The 21,493-nt window shown below is 39.4% G+C and overlaps 1 protein-coding gene across 7 annotated transcripts in view; it reads right to left on the reverse strand.

Moving 5' to 3' along the window:
• The window catches only part of CEP83 (centrosomal protein 83), a 110,959-nt gene that overhangs the window by 24,245 nt on the left and 65,221 nt on the right, over positions 1-21,493 (reverse strand). For all 7 annotated transcript variants that reach the window (XR_006353154.1, XR_006353156.1, XR_006353155.1 and 4 more), the window contains 3 exons: positions 12,927-13,178; positions 7,181-7,312; positions 1,493-1,607 (listed from right to left, as the gene is read on the reverse strand). Coding sequence is in view for 2 of the 7 variants with exons in the window: in XM_043965184.1 (XP_043821119.1) it covers positions 1,493-1,607; positions 7,181-7,312; positions 12,927-13,178 (499 nt within the window). In the remaining 5 variants the exon portion in view is untranslated. The remainder of the gene's footprint in view (positions 1-1,492; positions 1,608-7,180; positions 7,313-12,926; positions 13,179-21,493) is intronic.

The following is a 21,493-nucleotide window of genomic DNA, read 5'->3' on the forward strand; positions in this document are numbered from 1 at the left end:
AATAAATCTTAAGAGTTAATCTATGTCAACTGTTAAAACCAAAAGTATTGACATATCTTTCACCTTCATCTTCAAAGTGTCATTCAAGGAGTTTTCATTATCAGAAGGGCTTTGTCATAAAGACAATTTCACCTATAAAGAAGACCCTAAGTGTGGAATTATTGCAAGATAAAGGACAAGGGATAAATTTTCATCAACTTTGATTAAAAAAAAAGAACCATTTCTTGCCTAATGACTATAATGAGAAAAGAAATTACACTGTCTGTGAATTCCCCAATACTTTCCCAAACAGAAACTCTATAACTTAATCTTCATAATTTTCTTAAAAAGACAAATATCCTATTTCACAAGTGGAAAAATACAGGCACATTAATATTTAATACAACAACACACAGGACTGAGAAAAGAACCTGGAGAAAACTTAACTAGTGACCACAGCTCAATATTAAGTAGAGGTAAAGGACACAAACCATTCACCCAAGCCAGTTCAATGAAATGATCCATGATGGTCATGTCCAAAGAATTCAGAAACAATACTTTAGACAGGGCCTAAAGCACTTGGGGAGACTGAAATGGTCCTCAGCCTAAAATTGGAAATCTATCTCCGATCAAGTGGACTCCTAAAGAACTGCCACAGACTGACTGGAGTACGGACCTCAGAGCAGCAAGGACCTGGTGCCAAATGCAGGGTCCTACAGGACAGCCAGGAAGCATGCTGGTAAATTTAAGGGATGCCACCACAGTTTTCGTTTGACTTGTCGTTATTACACTTTCTCCATCACTTTCTTAAGTCTGGACAATCAACGAAATGATAAATCAATCCCTGATTTATAGCACTGGCCCGTCTTCAAGGTAAACATGCTCACGCTGAAAATTTAACAATTGAGCTATTCTAAGCTGGCTCCTGCCCAACCTGGAGGACGCTCTAGTCCCCAGTGATCTCACCACATCCGGGTGCCAGGACTGTTGACTGAAGGGAAAGGGAGAAAAACGCATGGAGGTCGGTAGAGGGCAAAATGCCACTTATTTTAATATATTTGATATAACTGATCCTATTGGCTAATCAAACAATGGGACTAAGGAGTATCTCATTTACCATGAAGTGGAGAAAAATTCAAGAGCATTGAAAAGTCCTATCATAGTTCTTAAGTACCAAGTTCAATCTTTACGTGAAAAAATCAAAGAGATCATGGAATAGTGAGGATAGAAAAAAATGAGGCATGACCATAGCCTCCAAATAAGTTTAAGATGATAAAACAAAAAAGGTGTAGAACCTAATTTGAAGCATTTACAATCAAATCATCTAGATATTGTAATGTAGTACAAAATCCCAACATTCATGCAAAATGTTATGAAACTGGATTTTGGTACAAATAAAAACAAAGCAACATAATTTGAATACTCTAGATCTACCAATGGAGGTATAAGCCAATTAAGTGGAAACCTGATTTAGCACCTGTAAGTAACAGCAAAAATCACAGGAAATACTTACCATCCACTTGACTTTGAATCTTGTTCCTTTCTCTTTCTATTTCACTCTTAGCTCTTGCTGCCTCCAGTTTAATATCTGCTATTTCTAATTTGTTTGAATGTTTAAGCTCTTCAACCTGTTGGTAATTTGAAAGCAAAATTACTAGCTGTTTTCTTACACATATACATCCTCTCACAAAGCTGCTGATGAGACTAGGCTCTGGCTAAGAACAATGTACTACATTTCTCTCTGATAGAGTTTCAACTAATCCCATGTTAGGAGGTCACCTAAGTGAATTCACCCAGTTCATAAGATCCAAGAGTCTGTCATTTAAATCTATGTCATTTTAAAGCTGAAGAAAATCTAAAACATTTCCTCACCAAACAAAGCCATGGCTTAACTATACTCATTATGAAATATTTCTTTCTAGCTTCAATCTCTCCAGATTAAACAGTTAAACACTTGTGTGTTCTATTGTACCAACATTCTCTGTATAACAAATACATAATAATGAAGTCCATTATTGAGTCATCCTTCAATCATCTCTTTTCTACACTAAATGACTGTGCTGAACAGATTGCATTTTTTAAATTCTTTAATTTTCTTCATTCTTCTATTTCACCTGTTTCTTATATGATTACACTCAGTTAAATCAGTAATGTATATAAAGGTAATATCACCTTGGATTTGTAGAGTACATTTGTGTGTGTGTGTGTGAGTAAACCTATATAATGTCCTCTGATTTTCAAAATTGCTTGATGGCAACTAAGTATTATTATCCCCATTTCATACATGAGGAGGCTCCTGCTCAATGAGGATTTAATCAAAGTCACAAAGCTAACATGTGACGAAGCAAAGACTTTAACCCAATCCTTCCAAGTCTAATGCTCTCTCTATTAAAATGAGAATCCCTAACTAAGTTCTCAGCTGTTCAATAAGGGCTATGAACTTCAGATTCTGTGCCTCCTATTAAATCCCTTACATCTGCAAAATGTGAAAGCCAGGGAGGAGAACACTAAGTACACTTTTATCTTCAGACCTTTCTGAGAGCAAGTGGGTACCTGTAAACCAATCAGAGGAGTGTTAAAGACAAGGAGGGACAGAACTAGCGATGGTAGAACCTCGATGGAGAAAAGGGATGCCTGCCATTAAAGATCTTGGCTGCTCCAATAAGGAAAGTTAAATAAAATGGTGGCTTAGAAGAAATGAGAAAAGGTAGAAGGACTCAGTGAGTCACTGTGGCTGTTTCCAAAAGCTGCTAGGATGAGGCCACTCAAAAATAGTATTAACCCCTGTGCATTAAGAATGAAGGAGCAAAAAAAAAAAAAAGGAGCAGCTTGATGACACCCATGCTAACGTGTAGCAGAGACAGCTGCCTGAACAAAAGCAGGGGACCCAGATCTCCTATACCTACTCTAGCAAAAATCTGAAATTCACACCAAACAGAATGATCAAGAAATCGAATAAGAAACTACAGTACCTTCTTTTGCCCCTCGAATACAAGTCTATGGACAAGGAAGAAGGGGACCTTTGCAAAATCAGTGCCTACACAAACGAGCCCACTGCACCCCAGCATCTGCCCCCACATGCCCAACCCCAAGTCTCTCCTAAGGGAGGTGCAGAAGTCTTTTCACATGAGGAATCTGTGGCCTGTAGACTTCCCATCCGTTCTCTCTCCTTGAGCTATATCCCTTTCAGTGTTTCCTCTCCCCATTAGCAAACAAGCGGACTAGAGACATTTACAGTTATTCATTCTAGCTCCTTCTGTCCACTGACAGACAGTATAAAGAGCTGATTGGCTTCATGGAGATTTGAAGGGGACACTGATCACCTTATATCTAAATGAGTTATTGAAAATGACTGCACAAAATAAATTGATCAGTACAGGGAGAGAACAGTCCTGGTCCCTAAGGCTAGATTGGAATGCTTTTATAGAAGAAAAATGTATTAAGAAGTTAAGATTTTAAATAATATTTCAAAAACATCGTTCACAGTTTTCTTTACAACTTGAAGTTGTCGACATTTTCCAATTTTAACAAATAGTTGTTTGCAATGCAAAGGAACACCTGGGCGTGTTTGATATCTAAGTCAATGAAATTTGGGTAAACATTTGTTGGATTTTAAAATAGATTTTGTATCCTTGTGACGAGAAATGGCTTATCAAATGTGATCCCATATAAAACATTCTATAGAGAGAAACATTAAGTTCTCAATCATAGTGTCTGACTCCGGGAATAACAGTTTTTTTTTTTTTTAAAAAAGGAAGTGCACTTTGAACTTGGTATATGTGCATATATTGAGCTTTTTTTCTATCAATGGTGAGTTACGTATATTTTATCTAATCTCCAATTAAATTCTAATTCTTTCCTCAAAAGCTCTTTGCCAAATAGAATTTTATTGCATAATGGTCTGTAAAGGATGTGTTTAACACTTCTGCTTTTCTGCATTTATTTGTGAGGTTTGTGCCCCAATTCATGGTCAATTCTTGTAAAGGCAACGCACCTGGCTAAGAATGTAAAAATGTCTTTCTGTTTCCATTTAGCATATGCTAAAGGTCTATCATATCTAATTTTTCTCAAGTTCTATTCTGGTCCTTCACTTTTTTTCTTATTTATCTTTTTGTGATAACTGAAAGGGGCACACTGTGGTCCCCCATTATTATAATTTTGTAATTTCTCTTTGAAAATTGGATTAACTTTTCCTTTAAGTATTTAAATATTATGATACTCAGTAAATATATATTAAGTACATGTAATAGTTTGTCAACTATGATGCCTTTAGTATAATGTGGTTTTCCCTTTTAATCTTTTCCCATCATGTCTATTTTTACTGTTGCCTTGTCTGAAATCATGACTGCTATCCCTGCTTTTTTCAGTTAAGTTGAAGCATAAAAGATTTTGTTCTCACCCCTTATTTTAACTTTCTGTGAATCTTTCTGTATCTTTTAATTTTTTAAGTCATTTCCCTATCTCACCCAGGCTAGAAATACTACTCTAATACAGTAGAGAAGTATAGCTACTCACTACTGACTGGTGTCACTATAGATTGACCCAGGACCTTTGGCCAATTCTGTTTCTGACTGTGGCAAATTCATCCCTCCTTAGACCAGGGCTTCTTAAACTTTTTCCACTTTTCACCCAAGAAATTTTTATGTGACCCTGGGTATGTATATGCACCCGGGGGTATAAAGGTATATAAAATAGGTATACACAACCTTTTCCTGTTGCTAAAATTTTCACAACCCCCACATTCAGTTACATGACCACATATAGGGTTTCGACCCACAGTTTAAGAAGCTTTGCCTTAGACAACCATGTTCAACTCCCTCCCTTCTCTACCCCACTGACAGCTCACCATATTAATCCTGAACTTTGGGTAGACAGCCAATTGGCACAACCCACCGAGAATTTAGAACTACTATGCTCAAGAGATCCATCAACCTCAAGCCTTCCTTTGTAGCTGAGATTATAGGCATGCACCACCCACACCCAGGGAATATTTATACTTCAAGTAGCTTTCTCATAAAAAACATCACTGGATTCTGCATTCTAATTCATTTTTCTATCTTCTATTTTATGGGTGAGTTCATCCCATTCACATTCAAAGTAAAAATTATTACTGTTGTATTTTTTTCAATCCTCTCATCTTGTGCTTTTTTCTCTTTGGCCCCTAACCTCCCTCTTCGGAAGAACATGGTGGAAGAATAAGAATTTGCTGCACAAATTTTCTGTAACTGAAGCAGTGTTTTCAAGGTTTTGATTCTTTTAAAACTTCTTTTTACATTCTACCCTTTGACACAGGAATTTGTTTTACTTATAAGCATTTACAAAAAGGAAGTGATGATCACCAAAGATACCACACGGTTTGGTTTCATCAAGAATAGGTCAGAGTGGCAATTATTATACTGAGAGATGAAGGAGATTTCATCAGGGCATCTGACAGTTTTTCATTCTGTCCTTTGTACAAAATGAAGATATATATAGCCTAGAAGATAGTGTAGCTAAGTGTATCTGAAACTATTTGAATAAGTGGACTCAAAGAGCATTCAATAACAAACAGATCAATGGAAAATTATCTTTGGTAGAATAAAAAGGAGAACTGTATTTAGCCATGTGATGTTCAATACTTCTATCAGTAACGTGAAAGGCAAAGATGATATACTTATCAAATTTGAAGATTATATTGAGCTGAGAGAGACTGCTAAAATTTTGGATGATAGGGGAATAACCAACAGTTCCTCAGCAAGTTGTATGTAACAAAACTGTATGTAACAGAAATTCCTGGTTTCATATATAATCTTCTTTCTGTTCTACCTGTATATGGAAATTCTCATTTTATTTGGTGTTTGTTAAATCTAGAATAAAAAAACAAACCAGGACTTGAAAAAAAGAGCTAAAAGTTTTTAATGGATTGCAAACTCAATGACTCAATAGTATGATAATGGCCCACCAAGATTGCTAATACTGTCTTAGGTTGTATCAGAGATAGAGAATAAAAAACAAGGTAGTTAACAGTCCTGCTGTACTCTGCCTGGTCAGACACCCTTGTGTTCAGTGCTGGGCCCCCATTAGGAAATACACTGACAATTTGGACTATGTCCAAAAGAGGATGATGCCCAAGAGAAGAAAGGAACCAGAGAAAAGACCATATCAGCATCTCTTTAAGGAAATAAGGATGTTCAGTGTGCAGAAATGAAAAGGCTTGTGAATGGGTCAGGAGAAAAAAGTATGGAAAGAAAACACGATAGCTGCGGAGAGGTAGATGTGGCACAATGAAAAGAAAATCTTCCTAATAATAACAGAAAGCTATAGGGGATCTTAGATCATCTAAGTGGTGTCAATCTCAAATAAAAATAGGGACCTTTAAACCATACATAAGGATTCCTGGGTAATACATATTGACTTAGAAAGTCACATTTAAACATTGTCTCTGTTCTACTGTATTTTTATTTATTTTGTTAAATATTCCCCAATTATATTTTAATCTGGTTCTGCAGTATTGTGGGCTGAATGTCCCTGCTGTTTTGACCCTCTGATCTAGTCCAAACCTTTAATTTTACAGACAAGCAAACTGAAGCAAAAATTAAATTTGTTAAAGTAGAAGAGCTGAGATTCAGACAGGTCCTCTAACGGAAATCCAGCAGTTTTCCCACTGTCTCACCTCTGCCTTGGATATGGTAAAGGGGATTCTTGTTCACGGCTGGCCCTTCGAATTCTGCAATTCTATGCTTTTATCATGAGATGCCTAATCCCCAATTATTCTTTCACGTTTCAGGCATGTATGTCTAATCTTACCTTTGTACTCTTTATATTATTCATATATTTGTTGAGAGAAGATTATTTTGAGGAGAAAAAAGCTTCACAGTAAGACATTTTTTTTGTTTTTATATCTCAAAGCATATTTTACAAATAAGTAGAAAACTTCTGTCTGAAAATTGTTCACAAGGTACTTAAGCCATTATATCATTTGAAACAATAAAAATATGTGCAGAGAACAGGGAACGTAAATGAAGCTTGCTTACAACACACTATATACTGTTCTATTTACAAAGATCACTTTTCTATTCTATAGCAGCAAAAGGGTTTTTGTTGGTTTTTTTTTTTTACTGCATTTGCATCTTCACAGAGCAATTCAAAGACAGATGAATGACTTTCTTCTGTCTGAAAAGATCTGCTTAAAGTACATTTTAGAATGAACTAGAGCTCTTACTTTACTGGTCAAAGCAGTGATTTCTCGCTCAGCCTTGTGCAGTTTACTCATTAGAAGGGTGTTTTGCTCATTAGTTGATTGCAGCTCTTTTTCCACTCGATCATACTGAAGTTTGGCTGACTGTTTTTCTGCCTTTAGTTAAAACAAAATTACATTTTAAGGTTTAATCTTTATTCCTTTCTTATAACTAATCTGAAATACAAAAAATCTAACTGAAGAATGTGTGTTGGTATATACAGACAAATACCAAAACGTCTAAGTTAACAAACATATTAATACTGCAAAAGCTTTTCTCAAGCAAATGTGTGCACACTCACACAAACACACACACCAGAAATCAAGAGATAAGGCTTCCTTATCACACTAAAACAGCATCACACCCATCCAAATCCCAGCCAATAACTTGTCCACACTGGAGGAGATTGCTGAGCAATCAAAATAAATGTTTCAAAGACCAACAGTGCAATGCTTAGGTCCTCACTCAAAGATGCTTCATTTTTAGTTTACAGAGAATCCCTATAAACTTTGTTACATGGTTTAGAAACCCACAGCAGACGAGAAGCAGCAAGTGAGAAAGGGGTCAGGGAAAAAAGGTAATAAAAAACAGGAGCTAAAATCCTGAAATAAGGGTAAAGTATAAAAAGCAGACAAAAAGCAAAGCAGCTGGGGCTTTAGGGATTCTTTTTAAATATAAAGGCAAAGAGACTTTACATCTCTCTCAAGTAACAGAGGACAGTTTCTTACAATTTGGCTGTTTCATACCCCAAGAATAACTCATTTCTAGCTGTACAGTTTACAAAGGAATGTGCCCAAAACAACCTCATAAGGTAGGTAGTTTAACCACCACCCATTTCATAGTTAAAGAAACTGAGACTTAGAAGAGGTGAGTGGGGGGGAAAGGGACCCACATGTACAAAAATATTTATAGCTGCTCTTTACGTGGTGGCAAGGAATTGGAAGTTGAGGGGGTGCCCATCCACTGGGGAATGGCTGGACAAGTTGTGGTATACGAATACAATGGAATACTATTGTGCTGTAAGAAATGATGAGCAGGAGTTCAGAGAAACCTGGAGGGTCTTGCGTGAGCTGATGATGAGTGAGATGAGCAGAACCAGAAGAACATTGTACACAGTATCATCAACATTGAGTGTTGATCTACTGTGATGGACTATATTCTTCTCACCAATGCAACGGTACAGAAGAGTTCCAGGGAACTCATGATAGAAGAGGATCTCCAAATCCAAGGGAAAAAAAAAAAAAGAACTGAGGAGTATAGATGCTGATTGAACCATACTATTTCTTTTGTTTTTGATGCTGTTGTTTTTTTCTATTTTGAGGTTTTTCATCCTTGCTCTGATTTTTTCTCTTATAACAGGATTAATGCAGAAATAGGATTAATGTTATTATGTGTGTGTATATACATATATATATATATATATATATAAAACCTATATCAGATTACCTGCTGTCTAGGGAAGGGGGGAGGGAGGGAGAAAAATCTGAAATTGTAAAGCTTGTATAAACAAAAGTTGAGAACTATCTTTACATGTAACAGAAAAAAAAATACTTTATTAATTTTTTTTAAAAAAAGAAGAGGTGAGTGATTTGCCAGTGGCCTAGTTCTAGAATCTACCTTTTGGCTCCAAGTTCATTGTTCTTTTTGTCAAAATGATACATACAAAGAAAAGTCACCAAGAAATGACTAGATTATTGGAAGGTCCAAAGGAATTGGAGCTGAAAGTGTACTTGAGAGATAATCTAGCTCAATTCTCTCATTTTAAAGATATGAGGGGGAGGGGGGCAGCTAGGTGGTGCAGTGGATAAATCACCGGCCCTAGATTCAGGAGGACCTGAGTTCAAATCCAACCTCAGACACTTGACACTTACTAGCTGTGTGACCCTGGGCAAGTCACTTAACCCTCATTGCCCCGAAATCAATCAATCAATCAATCAATCAATCAATCAATCAATCAATCAATTTAAAGATATTGGGGGGGGGGGAGATCCCAAGACAGAAAGTAACTTTCATAAGGTGAGAGCAGATGAGACAGGACTGGAACCCTTATGTCTGGTATGCTCTGGGTTTTTTGGGTTTTTTGGTGGGGCAATGGGGGTTAAGTGTCTTGCTCAAGGTCACACAGCTAGTAAGTGTCAAGTGTCTGAGGCCAGATTTGAACTCAGGAACTCCTGAATCCAGGGCTGGTGCTTTATCCACTGTGCCACCTAGCCACCCCTGGTATGCTCTGTTTAAGAAAGTAGTAATATATTTTAGAAATCTTTCACACATAACTGTTAAAAACAAAACTGAGGTCCTCTAATGGGTAAGCTTCATTCAGATATACTGAAAATTAACTTCCTTAGTATATCTCATTCCTCAAAGGTATCTAATAAGTATTTCAAATGGCATTTAATGATCAAATGGTAAAGTATATATCCAACAAACAAATTCAAATGAGAAAGCAATTTCACCCAATGGCAACTGTTCCCAGCCATAGCTAAGAAGAAACAAGAGGAGGAAGATTTGTATTTTAGGGAGTTATTTTCCTCAGTAAATTTTTGCATTTCTTCTTCATGGTTCTCTTACATTACTTTTATTTCTTTCCCTTCTACTTCTCTAATTTGCTTTTTAAAGTCCTTTTTAAGCTCTTCCAGGAATTCTTTTTGGACCTAAGACCAATCTGCATTTTTCTTTGAAGCTTTACCTGCAGCCATTTTGTTACTATTGTTCTCTATCTTTATACTTTGATTTTCCCTATCTCCGTAGTAACTGTCAATAGTCAAACTTTTTTTGCTCATTTTGGTGCCTTTGTTTGGTGCCTTAATGTTTTTATTCAAGTTGGGCTCTATTCCTAAACTATCCCAAGTTTTTGTGCTGAGGCTCTAGATCTTACTGGGGTTTTCACTGGGCTTCAGAGCTTTGCCACTTGCTTTTGCTGGGTTATTAACGTTAACAAAGTCTTTCTGGTGACTGGCTCTGGAGAAGTAATCTTGTTGATCTGCCCCAGGGGTGATACCTGCTGCTGGGTTACTGTTAGCAGGACCTGTGTGTGTGTGTGTGTGTGTGTGTGTGTGTGTGTGTGTGTGTGTGTTGGTTGGGGGGGGCTTCCCCTGTTGCTGGGTTGCTATGGTAACCAGTCACTCTGCTATCAGGTCCTGGAAGGGCAATTTTGTTGTGATCTGCTGAGGGTTGGAGTCCCCTGCTGCGGGTTTGCCTTAGAAACAGTCTGCTGGGAGGTCACAGGGTTGGCAATTTACTGTTGACCAGTCTTGGGCCGGGCTTCACTACTGGTCAGCAGTGGGGTCAAAGCCTCCCTGGTGATCTATGCTAGCTTTGGGGTGCCTGGTGAGGGTCCCTGCTATGCTGCCCAAGGAGCTGCTGGTTTGGAGGTGGGTGGAGCCTCACTGGTGGATTGCCCCAGGCTCAGAGCCCTGCTTCGGGCCCCCTGCTGTGAGCCCAAAAGCTGCTGCTGCTCCTGGACCTCACTTCCCTCCCACCCAGGTAAGACAGGCCCTTCCTCCTGGGCTGTTCCCCTGCTCCTGGAACGATTCAAAGGCAGTTTTATGTAGGTTTGAAGGGGAAATTTGTGAGAGCTCTAGGGGGCTGCTTCCTCACCATGCCATCCTGGCACAGGAAGTCACAGGACTCAGGAGGAAGATCTGTTAGGAAAGGCTGCTTCTCTGATCGTGTTCTGAGGGGAGGACCGTGACTTACCTGTTTTATATTTTTCTCAGTTCAGTACCTGGTGCGCAGTCGCTGCCTAACGGATACATTTTTGTTGAACTGGTTGATAAATGGAGTATGGTACCTACCCATGTCCTGACAGAGATGAGAAACTCACAGAATGCAGAAGGACACACATAATTTTTAGACACTGCCAATGGGGGGCTTTGTTTTGCCTGTTATATGAGGGTGGTGGGTTGGTTTTTTTTTTTTAATTTCTCCCATGGAGAGAGAACTTTGGGAGGAAGACAAAAGAGACTATTAATGGAAAAGGTAAAGCACTTTAAAAATCAAGTAAGTAGACACTTATTTAGCACCTCGATGGACAAGGCATCATACCTACAACCTGGGAATACAACATACACATAAATAGGTATGTTACAAGGAAAACTGAGGCAAGAGACCTCATGCTAACAATCTGGGCATCAGAGGCGGCTTCTTGGAAGACATGGTGCCTAAGCTGATCCTTGAAGGAAGGAAAAGCTTCTGAGGCAGAGATGAAGAGTTAATGTACTCCAGACAAGGGGGAAAAATTATGCGAATACAATGAGGTGGGAGGCAGAAGATTAAGTTTTGAATATTGCTAGGAGTCCAATTTGACTGATAACCAGGGTTTGTGAAAGAGAATAGTGTGAAATAAGGGTGGAAAGGTAGGTGGTGGTAGCCAAATGGGACACAGTGCAGCCGAGAAGCTTTTGTGTGCTCACGCCAGGGATAAAGAATCGCTGCTAGTCTCTGAGCTGACATGATCCAACCCATCCTTTAGGAATTGGACAGAAGATCGGAGAGTAGAGAGAAGAGAAAAAGAAACCATGTTGAATGAGCTCAGATACAGATCTTGAGGGGAGTGAGAACTTCGGTAGTTTCTTCTAGATCTACAGTGGCCAAATACTCACAAGCAAGATAGATGGACACCATGTTCTTACCAGTTTGCTGGCAAAGCAGGCCCAGATTTAAAAGTTCTACAAGACTAAGAATGGCACCTACCCGCATTGCTATCTCCACCACTTTTCACAAGCACTACATCTATCCCCAGTTGAAAAAGATTTGGGGGGCAGCAAGATAGCGCAGTGGATAAAGTACCAGCCCTGGATTCAGGAGTACCTGAGTTCAAATCCAACCTCAGATACTTGACACTAGCTATGTGACCCTGGGCAAGTCACTTAACCCTCATTGCCCCACCAAAAAAAAAAGGAAAAGAAAAAGATTTTGGATATTCCAGACAACATCAAATCAATAATGAGTGGGCGGGGCAGCTAGGTGGGGCAGTGGATAGAGTACCAGCCCTGGAGTCAGGAGTAGAATACCTGAGTTCAAATCCAGACTCAGACACTTAACACTTACTAGCTGTGTGACCCTGGGCAAGTCACTTAACCCCAATTGCCTCACTTAAAAAAAAAAAAAAGTTGAACTCAATAATGAGTGGGCACCCAATCGGCAGTAAGCAGCATCATGGAATGGTGGCACGGACAAGATGGAATCTAGATGCACAGAATCCCCCCTAAGCAGCAACCACCTGACTCTGGAAACACAGAAGGGACCAGCTGAGGGCAGGTAAGTAAAAGGGCAACTTTTATTTCTTTTGCCCAGAGACTGTTTGAAAGATGTAGATATGGCACTTCTACTGAAACAGGACTTTGGATTTTAAAGTATCTGAGACACTCAGCATAAACCAACAACTGCAGAGGACGGACTTCTGTTTTTATGGGCACCATTTAGTAAATCATCTCTTCTGATTTAGCAAATATACTCTGTGGCAGGAGAAACATAAATTCACCCCAGAGGGGTGGACCTTGTAGATTCACACAGAGTCAGCAATCCCTCTCTAACGCTGCAAAGCTGCTGCCTTTGAATCTGTAAGTTCACTCAGATCTAAACACAACAGGGACACTTGGGAACCCAGACATGCGTCAGCACAGATCTGTGAGCTTACTGAACACGGATGCTCTCCAAAGCAAGACATGTTCAAGTACGCTTTAAACACATATGGTATAACCTACGGGGAAGCAATTAAAATCAACATACCTCCAGGGACTTGACGGCGGTCTGCATCTCGGCCAGCTGGCGCACCTGAATCCTCTGGACATTTTCAGCCTGGATGCCACAGTTTTCTCTCTCGGCTCGTAATTCAGTTACTTCAGCCTCCAAGCCTTTCAATTTTTGACACAACTGGACCTTTTCTCGGACAAGCTTCTCCACTCGTTTGCTGTCTTTTGTGGGATCAACGTTAAGGAGCTGGTTGTGTACCTCTTCTTTATCCTTCTCTAGTCTTGCAATCTAAGAATAATTAGAATTAACTTACCTTTGGGTTATTCAGTATTTCAGTATTACATAATTTAGGAGTTGGAAATAGAATTAAACACCGTGTTAAATATAAAAAGGTCGGGTAATATACAAAATTTGGAAAAGTCAAAGGTCATTGGTTGGGAGCTAGAAGGAAACTAAGATATCGTCTACTCCAACTTCCTCATTTTCCAGATGAGAAAACTGAGACCCAGAAGTAAATAACTTGCCCAAAGTCATACAGGTACACATGATCACAAGAGCCTCGTACATTTTCTTTTGTATCTCACCATTGTGCCCGGGCAGTTGTTAACAAGTCAAAATACTTTTCTGAGTTAAAGGAAAAAGAAAAGAAAAAGCGTCATGATGGCAGGGGCAGTGACTTTGGGAATCAGGTCTTGGTTTTCATCCATTACAAAATATTTTACTTTGGGCCTATTTCGGAGGGATTTCTATTTTGTTGCCTAGCTCAATGCCAGCACATAATAGGAATTTAATAAATGATTACTGATTTGCCAATTGATTAATTGAAGTATACTCCTAGGAAACCTAAAAAGGAGCACGAAATATTCATCTATTAAATTCCTATTATGTGCTGGGCACTGAACTACATAATGGAATATCAATAGGAAAAATGAAATAGTATCTGCTCAAGGAGTTGCCATCCTACCAGAGAGAGAACATGTACACACACGCATAGATAGGTACACACAAATAAATAGGTGTGCACCACACAATCCATGCCAGGCAGTCGGCCAGGAAGAGCATGTACAGGTGGGGTGACAACTTCTCATGTAGAAGTTGGTACCCAGGCTGCTTCTTGGAGGAAGAAGGGGATTTAACGAGGCAGAGGAAGTATCTTCCAGGACTGGGGAAGAGCTGGTGCAAAGGCAGAGACATGCAAAAGACAGAGAGCAGGCCAGTGTGGCTAGACCACAGAGTGCAGGGACTCAGGAAAGATGAGGGGCTCGGTGTGCGAAGGACCCTAAAGCCAGAGTTCACGTTTTACCTTGGAGCCCCTAAGGAGCCCCTGATGTTTAGTGAGTAGGAAGGAGGTAGCACAAAAGACTTGAGGCAGTGAGACCAAAGGGACCAAGACTGAAATAACCCAGCTGAGCAGTGGTAAGGGGCACGAACCAGAGCAGAGCCTATGTGAGGTCAGAGAAGGGGCAGGAATGGCAAAATGTGCCTGCAGTGGACTGCACATGTGTAGTGAGGAAGGCCGAGCTGAGGCTGTCAACATGTGCCTATTTACACATGTTAAAATGGAAAGAGAAAAAAAATGTGTATCACTAGAATCAAAATCATAGATTAGAGTGAAGAAGTGATAGCAGTTTTGACACATTGTTGATGTCTACTCTAGTGGAGTCTCAGGCAGGTAAGTCACTTTGAAGAAATTTTAAGGTCATGTTTTACAAGGTTTTGAAGAGAAGGGAATATATTAAAAGAATTGGGAAAAAAAATTAGAGGTAATATTAACACCAAAAAAAAGGCAATCCAGGGAATATCAGGTCTTATTTCTCATCTTTATAAAATCTTTATCATAATCATCTAGTTACATGCATATTGAAGACATCCTTGATGAAAATAGGAGAAGTAAATATGTAGGTTTTCCCAAACAATTCTCTATATAAGACCACACTGATTACAAAACAAGCAAAAGGCTTCTGTTCTTATGCATATATTAAGATCATAGGCTACCTGATAAATGCAAACAGAAAGGTAACACTGTTAAACAAGAATGACAGATTATTAATATCAAGGAAGGCATTAAACAAAGGTATTCTAACCAAAAATATTCTCCACTGTCATAGAGGAGATCTTATGTCCTTGGGGCCTGTAGATGGTCCTGTTTGTACATGTCATGCTGACTGCACACTGGGCTACTTGCAAATTTGATAAGCATACCATCTATTACTTTTAATTGATAAAAATGTCAACTAGCACAGGGACAAGCAGATACTTGGGGTACTAGAAACTCACTTGCAAGTGCCAACAAACCACTAATGACCACCCTTTGGGGACAGTCATTCAACATGTTCCAAATATAACTATACTATTATCTCACCTAATCCATATTTCTCCATTTTTTCCATAAGAATAGAACAAGAGACTTTTTCAATTTTATTTTGGTAAATTTTTGGCAAACTACATATACAGAATCCTTCTGATCTTCCAATCCAATAATGGCCAATAAAATAGAATGAGGTTAGTCTGGCATGCTCTTTAGACACAAGTTTCTTTTCCAGACATTTATTAATGATTCTATTAAAATATATTCTAGAATTGTGTTTGTTAACAAATCAAGTTCTTTGGTCTGTAGCTTGCAGAATCCCTTCTCTTCCCATTTATGGTGGGAATTGGAATACTAGTCCTTCCCTATTCTTCTTTTTTTTTTTTTGTTATTGTTGGGGTTTTTTTGTTTTTTGCCAGGCAATGGGGGTAAAGTGATTTGCTCAGGGTCACACAGCTAGTAAGTGTCAAGTGTCTGAGGGCGGATTTGAACTCAGGTCCTCTTGAATCCAGGGCCACTGCTTTATCCACTGCACCACCTAGCTGCCCCCCCCCCATTCCCCATTCTTCTAATACTTCTCATTTGATCCTTAAATCAATCCTATGGGGTTGGTTTGTTGTTATTTTCATTATACAAATATTGAACCTAAACTATCAGAGTTTTGGCCTCAGTCAGGCCCAGTCCAGACCATAAGGCTTAAAGGGGTAATAGAACTAGAACTGATTCAAAATTCAGTGTTATGTCTACTACATTAGAATAGGTACGGGAGACTCCAATGGTTTTAGGACAGTGTTATCTGCAGAAAGCTGCAGACCATGACATAACATATCGTTGATGCTACTATTAAAGAAAAAAGTACTTAATAATCACTTTGCCATGTGTTTCTTCCCTGACCTGTTTTTGCAAAATGGAAGTCAAGGATGAACATCGCCCACAGAGGACTATCCGGTGTACTCGATGCATCTTGGCTCCCTCATGACTCAGCATCATTGCCCCCTCTACTAAAGTTCTTGAGTGCTCTGTGACCTCCTTTTTAGGCTCTACTATCACTCTCCATTCAGTAAAATCACTTCTAAGACATCCTAATAGTGTTCTTTATCACAATAAAAAGTTGTTATGTCACTCATCAAGAGAGCACCACTATAAGATGTGCAGCCTGAGGCAGTGAGTGGCCTTGGATCAGTGATTGCCAAGTTCTCACTGGACCTTGTCACTGACGGCCTGAGAGCACCTGGACAAGCTGCTTAACCCTTCTCATCCTGCTCCCTCATCTATAAAACGAGGGAACTGGACTGGATGACGTCCAGCTCTGGATTAGAGCTTGACCTCCAACGTTCTAAAACTCTTTTTCATCACTATGTGGCTTCAAACACTAATATATTATTAATAGAAATAAACTATATCATTGAGTCATGCCTATTAACCTGTCATTATGAGAGAAAAAAGAAACGGAGTTTAATATTTTCCCCCAGACTCAAGGGAGATGCCAATCCCTCGTGAGTTTCTCTGGAAACCAATAAAAAATGATTATTTAAAGCACTTTCCCCAAAGAAATAATAAATTTAAATCCTAACATAATTCTATCTACACATATGTCTGCACATATACATATATGATAGCTGCTATCACCTACATATAAGCAAACATTTACAAATGCTACATTAGCTTCTCAGAAAATACTAACAAAATACTGCTAAAAGCAACCACAAATTCAAAACCCAATATAACTATGCAGTCACTTCAGTCTCATAGAAAAGCAAAAATCTACAAATACTAGATATGAATCCTTAACCCAAATACACATGTGCCACAGTGTCCTACATTGGAAAGAAGCAATTATTTTAACATGCACATTATTCTCTAATAGCTTCACTTGTATTTTGGAAGTATTAGCTGGCTTTGGTAAGTTGAATTAGCGGGGCTCTGCTTGTAAGTTTTTCTTGCTGCTCTTACTTTCTGAACCCACAATCATCTCATAAAGCTCAGGTGTTGATACATGTGGATGGATGATGAAACACGGGGAATAAGAAAGTATAGTAAGTAAAGGAAATTAAAGAACCCTCATTTATTACTGACAATCAACTGGTCAGGAGACAGAACATGTCTTCAGCCTTATCTAAAACTCTTAGCATCCCAGCTTTCATTAATTATGATTTCAAAGTACCCTAATGGATTATCTTCTAGAACTTTTATTAATTACAATTCCCAGTACTTTCACAAGAGATTCCAATTATGGAAATTAAGGACACTACTGGCCCCTAACCAATTTCAAGTAATATACACATCAAATTTAATCTTTCCTTGGTGAAAGAATTAACCACCAGATTTCAGAAGCAGGCTTTTTTTTCTCTTTCAAAAAACAACAAAACAGACTGTAAAACAAATATAAGCATTTATAAGATTTCCAGATTTTAAAATGTATAACATTAATCAGAATATACTCTCAGCAGCAACTCTTAACATTGTAAATCGTTTTATGTAGTATAGGTGATACACATTCCCCTCCTCCACATCTGAAATATTACCCATTTTCACCTCCTTCTCTTCTCCCTCTCCTCTATTCTCAAAGGAAAGCCAATCTCCTCTATCTGCACCCTGGGTCTCATCCTCTTCCATCAATTATCCATTCTTTCATGCATCTACAATCCCATCCTCACCAAAGGTTCCTTCTCATCTATGTACAAAAAAACCAGGTCTCTTGAACCCACTAAAGTTTTCCTCAGTCCTTACTAACATCTTGGACTATTTCCCTTTCTCTCTACTTAAAAAAAAAAGTCATCTGTGCCTCCTTCGTTGCAATCTTGCTTTCATCCCCACCACTCTCCTGAAACTGCCTTCTCAAAGGTCACAATTGACTGCCAAATCTATTACCTTCCTTAAGCCAAAACCTCCTTGACATCTCTACAAAACTGGGCATCCTTGTGCTTTGGCCTCCCTTGGCTCTCTGGGTTCTCATCCTCTCTCCAAGTGACCCTTCTGTGCACTTCACTGGCTCTTCCTTTCTCTCATTCTGCCTCCTAATGGTAGGTTTCCCCAAGGCTGTCACCTTAGCTCTCATCCACTCTTCCTTAGCAATCTCATTTACTCATATAGCTTCAAACAGTAACACCACAAATATGAGCCCTCAGGAAAACGTAGGGAAGGAAGTCTCTAGTGAAATGTCCCAGCTGTTTCTCAGTGACTCTGTTGTTTAATATATCTCTGGTTTGGATAAGGGTATACGTTACATGCTTATATAATTTGCTGATAATCCAAAGCCTAGGGGGATAGCTAAGATGTTGGACAAGACTCCAGATCCACAATGATTGTGACAGGCTGGAACAATGGGTCAAAGCTTAGATGATAAAATCTAATGGGGTGTGGTAAAATTTGTGGTAAAGATTCCAGTTTTTAGCTAACTCATTTGGGAGGGGCCACACCTGGCCCACCTCAAGGTTACCTATGCTACTGAACAGAGAAGGAGAACTCTCCATAGGCAGTTTTCGAAGGACATCCCCTTTTGGGGAAGGAAAGATTGAACGCTCCCTGAAGGGAGGTGGAGGGCTGCTTCCAGAATGCAAGCTTGCTCTCAGGGTCTCTCTGTCTGGCAACTCCCCTTGCAGTGGCGCGTATTTGTTCTGTCTCAGCGTGGTGTGAGCAACTATAAACTGTCCGGGGTTGGTGAGTTAATTATGGAAAACCCTAAATTCCTTTGAACAAGATTAATTGGAAACAGTCTGGACAGTGAATAGGTTAAGCTTAGAGTTAAGACTATCTATCTGTATTTCCATTTTCCTATTTCCTTATCTTTGATTTTTATTAGTTTCACTTATGTTGTTTAATTAATTCCCAAGTAATAAAATCTGATCCTTTTGTGAACGAAAGCTTAGAGGCTCTTTTCTTATTGGCCTGGGAGAAATAGCTAAAAACGGCAGTTCAGAGCAGAGGGAGAACCTAAAAGGTCCCTCATATTTCCGGGACCCCAATATTAAGGCGAGTCACCCAAATAACGCTCCATATATCAAATTTTGGCCCTCACAGTGGATAAGTATAGTCTTACATGGGTTTTAAAAAACATCATCCTTCACTAGTGCAAGATGGGGGGGAGCTACAGAACAGTGCATCTAAACAAGATTTGGGGGTTCAGTAGACTATAAGCTTAACGTGAGCCACTGTGACTGACACAAGGGCCCAAATAGTTAATGCAATCTAAGGCTACATCAAGAGGCTGAGACCAGAGGGAAGATGGTCCCCCTGCAGGCAGCCTTTCTCCCTCCTCCTCCTCATTGATCGATATTCCCTCACCTCCACGTCCAAGCAATGCCAAGGCCTAATGATTCTGCCTTAGTCTCCTGTATCAAGGCCCTCCTTTCTAGACTCAGTGCCACCATGCTGTAAAGACCTTTATTACCTTACATCTGGAATACTGAGGATTTGGCCTCTCGTCTCCCCTCTCCAATCTGTTCTTCACACCATGACTATCTGGAGCAGATGGTCATGTTTCTGTGCAAAGTCTTTCAATTCCTCCTCATCCAGGTGGACTGAGGGGTGAAGAAGGAAAAGAAGGGATGAGTGGAACTGTGTGAGTCACTGAGATAGGGAACTCTCCTTGGGAAAAGCCTCTCCTCCACAACTCCTACATGGGGCCCCCTCCTTGCTCAGAATTACGTGGTCAGTGGGGGCCCGAATTAGGACTCCTCATTATGCACTGAAGTTCTAACTCAGCCCTGCATTCTGCTGCCACAAGCTGAACTTACTTTACCTTTGCAACCTTATACTGGAGCCAAACAGCATCCCCTGGATTCTTCCATACTGTCTTTTTTTTTTTTTTAAAGCAACAAACATTTATTTTATCTTTTCCAGTTACATGTAAGGGTAGTTTTCAACATTCATTTTCATAAAACTTAGAGTTCCAAATTTTTCTCCCTCCCTCCCTTTCCCTCCCCCCCCAACAAGATCGCAACTAGGTTATATATGTACAATCCACAAGTGTTCTTTTTATCAGTTCTTTCTATGGGGGTACATAGTAAGCTTCCTCATTAGTTCCTTGGGATTGTCTTGGATCATTGCATTGCTGAGAGTAGTTAAGTCATTCGCAATTGCTCATTGAATAATACTGCTGTCACTATGCTCTGCTCACTTCACTATACATCGATGTTCATGAGTCTTTCCGGGTTTTTCTGGGATCATCCTGTTTGTCATTTCCTATAGCGCAAGACCATTCCACCACAATCATGAAGCACAGCTTCTTCCATCATTCCTCAATTGACGGACATTCCCATACTGTCTTAGTCTCATACCTTTCTGCATTCAATTCCCTACTCCCAGAAATAACAAGCCCCAACTCAGTCTACTGAAATCCTACTCATCTGTTAATATCTAACTCAAATGCCACCGCCTAACCTTTCCCAATGCAGGGAACTAAATCATCAACTTAAGATCTTTAAAAGACACGCACAGAGACAGACACGTGGGCAGATAATGGACAATGACTATGAAAGCATGGCATAGTCCTCTAAAAAGGGTATCAGGAGTACTAACACTCAGCAAAATGAGCTGAGGCTGGTGAGGATAATAATGTTATAGATAACAAAGTGGCTTCCATTTCCTCAGCTATACTGAGGAAAAGAAGGGGTTCACCATTGTTTATGGTGGATGCTAAGTGATAATTGACCACACTGGTAAGGCAGAGTGACAGAACTCTTATTTTCTTTCTGTTTTCTCTAAATGATCTTTATACTGGAAAGGACAGGAAAAAATGGGACTTGATAACCACAAAGAGTTGAGCACCTAGCTGTCCTCAGTAGATTCAAGTCACCTGGCTCACATGGGATACATGACTGCTGAGTCACTGTTTGTGATTTCTGAAGGACTAGAGAATGAGATACCACAGGACAAAATGTCCAGATTTTTTGAAAGAGAAGGAACTTTTGAAAGTATAGGTCAGTGAACTTCAATTCCTAAGGAAAAGGCTACAATATATTACTAAATGGATGGCTAGTAAATATCTAGAAAAGGATGCAGTGATCACAGAAGGCCACAATGGTTTCATCAAAAAGAGGTTTTATTCATTCTTTTCAGTGACAAGATTACTAACTTTGTAAAATGGTTATCCTACACATAGAGTTTATCTAGATTTTAGGAAAGCATTTGATACATGTTATTCTTTTTGAAAAGACGGAAAGAGACAGGCGAGAAGAATTCAGAACAAGTTCAATACCCAGACCCAAAAAAGTAGCTATTAATGGTTCCATGTCACCTAAGCAGGCAGTCTCCAATGGAATGTTCCAGGTGTATCTCTCAGGGCTTGTCCCCA

The sequence above is a fragment of the Dromiciops gliroides genome, chromosome 5 (genome assembly GCF_019393635.1).
Source record: "Dromiciops gliroides isolate mDroGli1 chromosome 5, mDroGli1.pri, whole genome shotgun sequence".
Taxonomy (NCBI): Eukaryota; Metazoa; Chordata; class Mammalia; order Microbiotheria; family Microbiotheriidae; genus Dromiciops; species Dromiciops gliroides.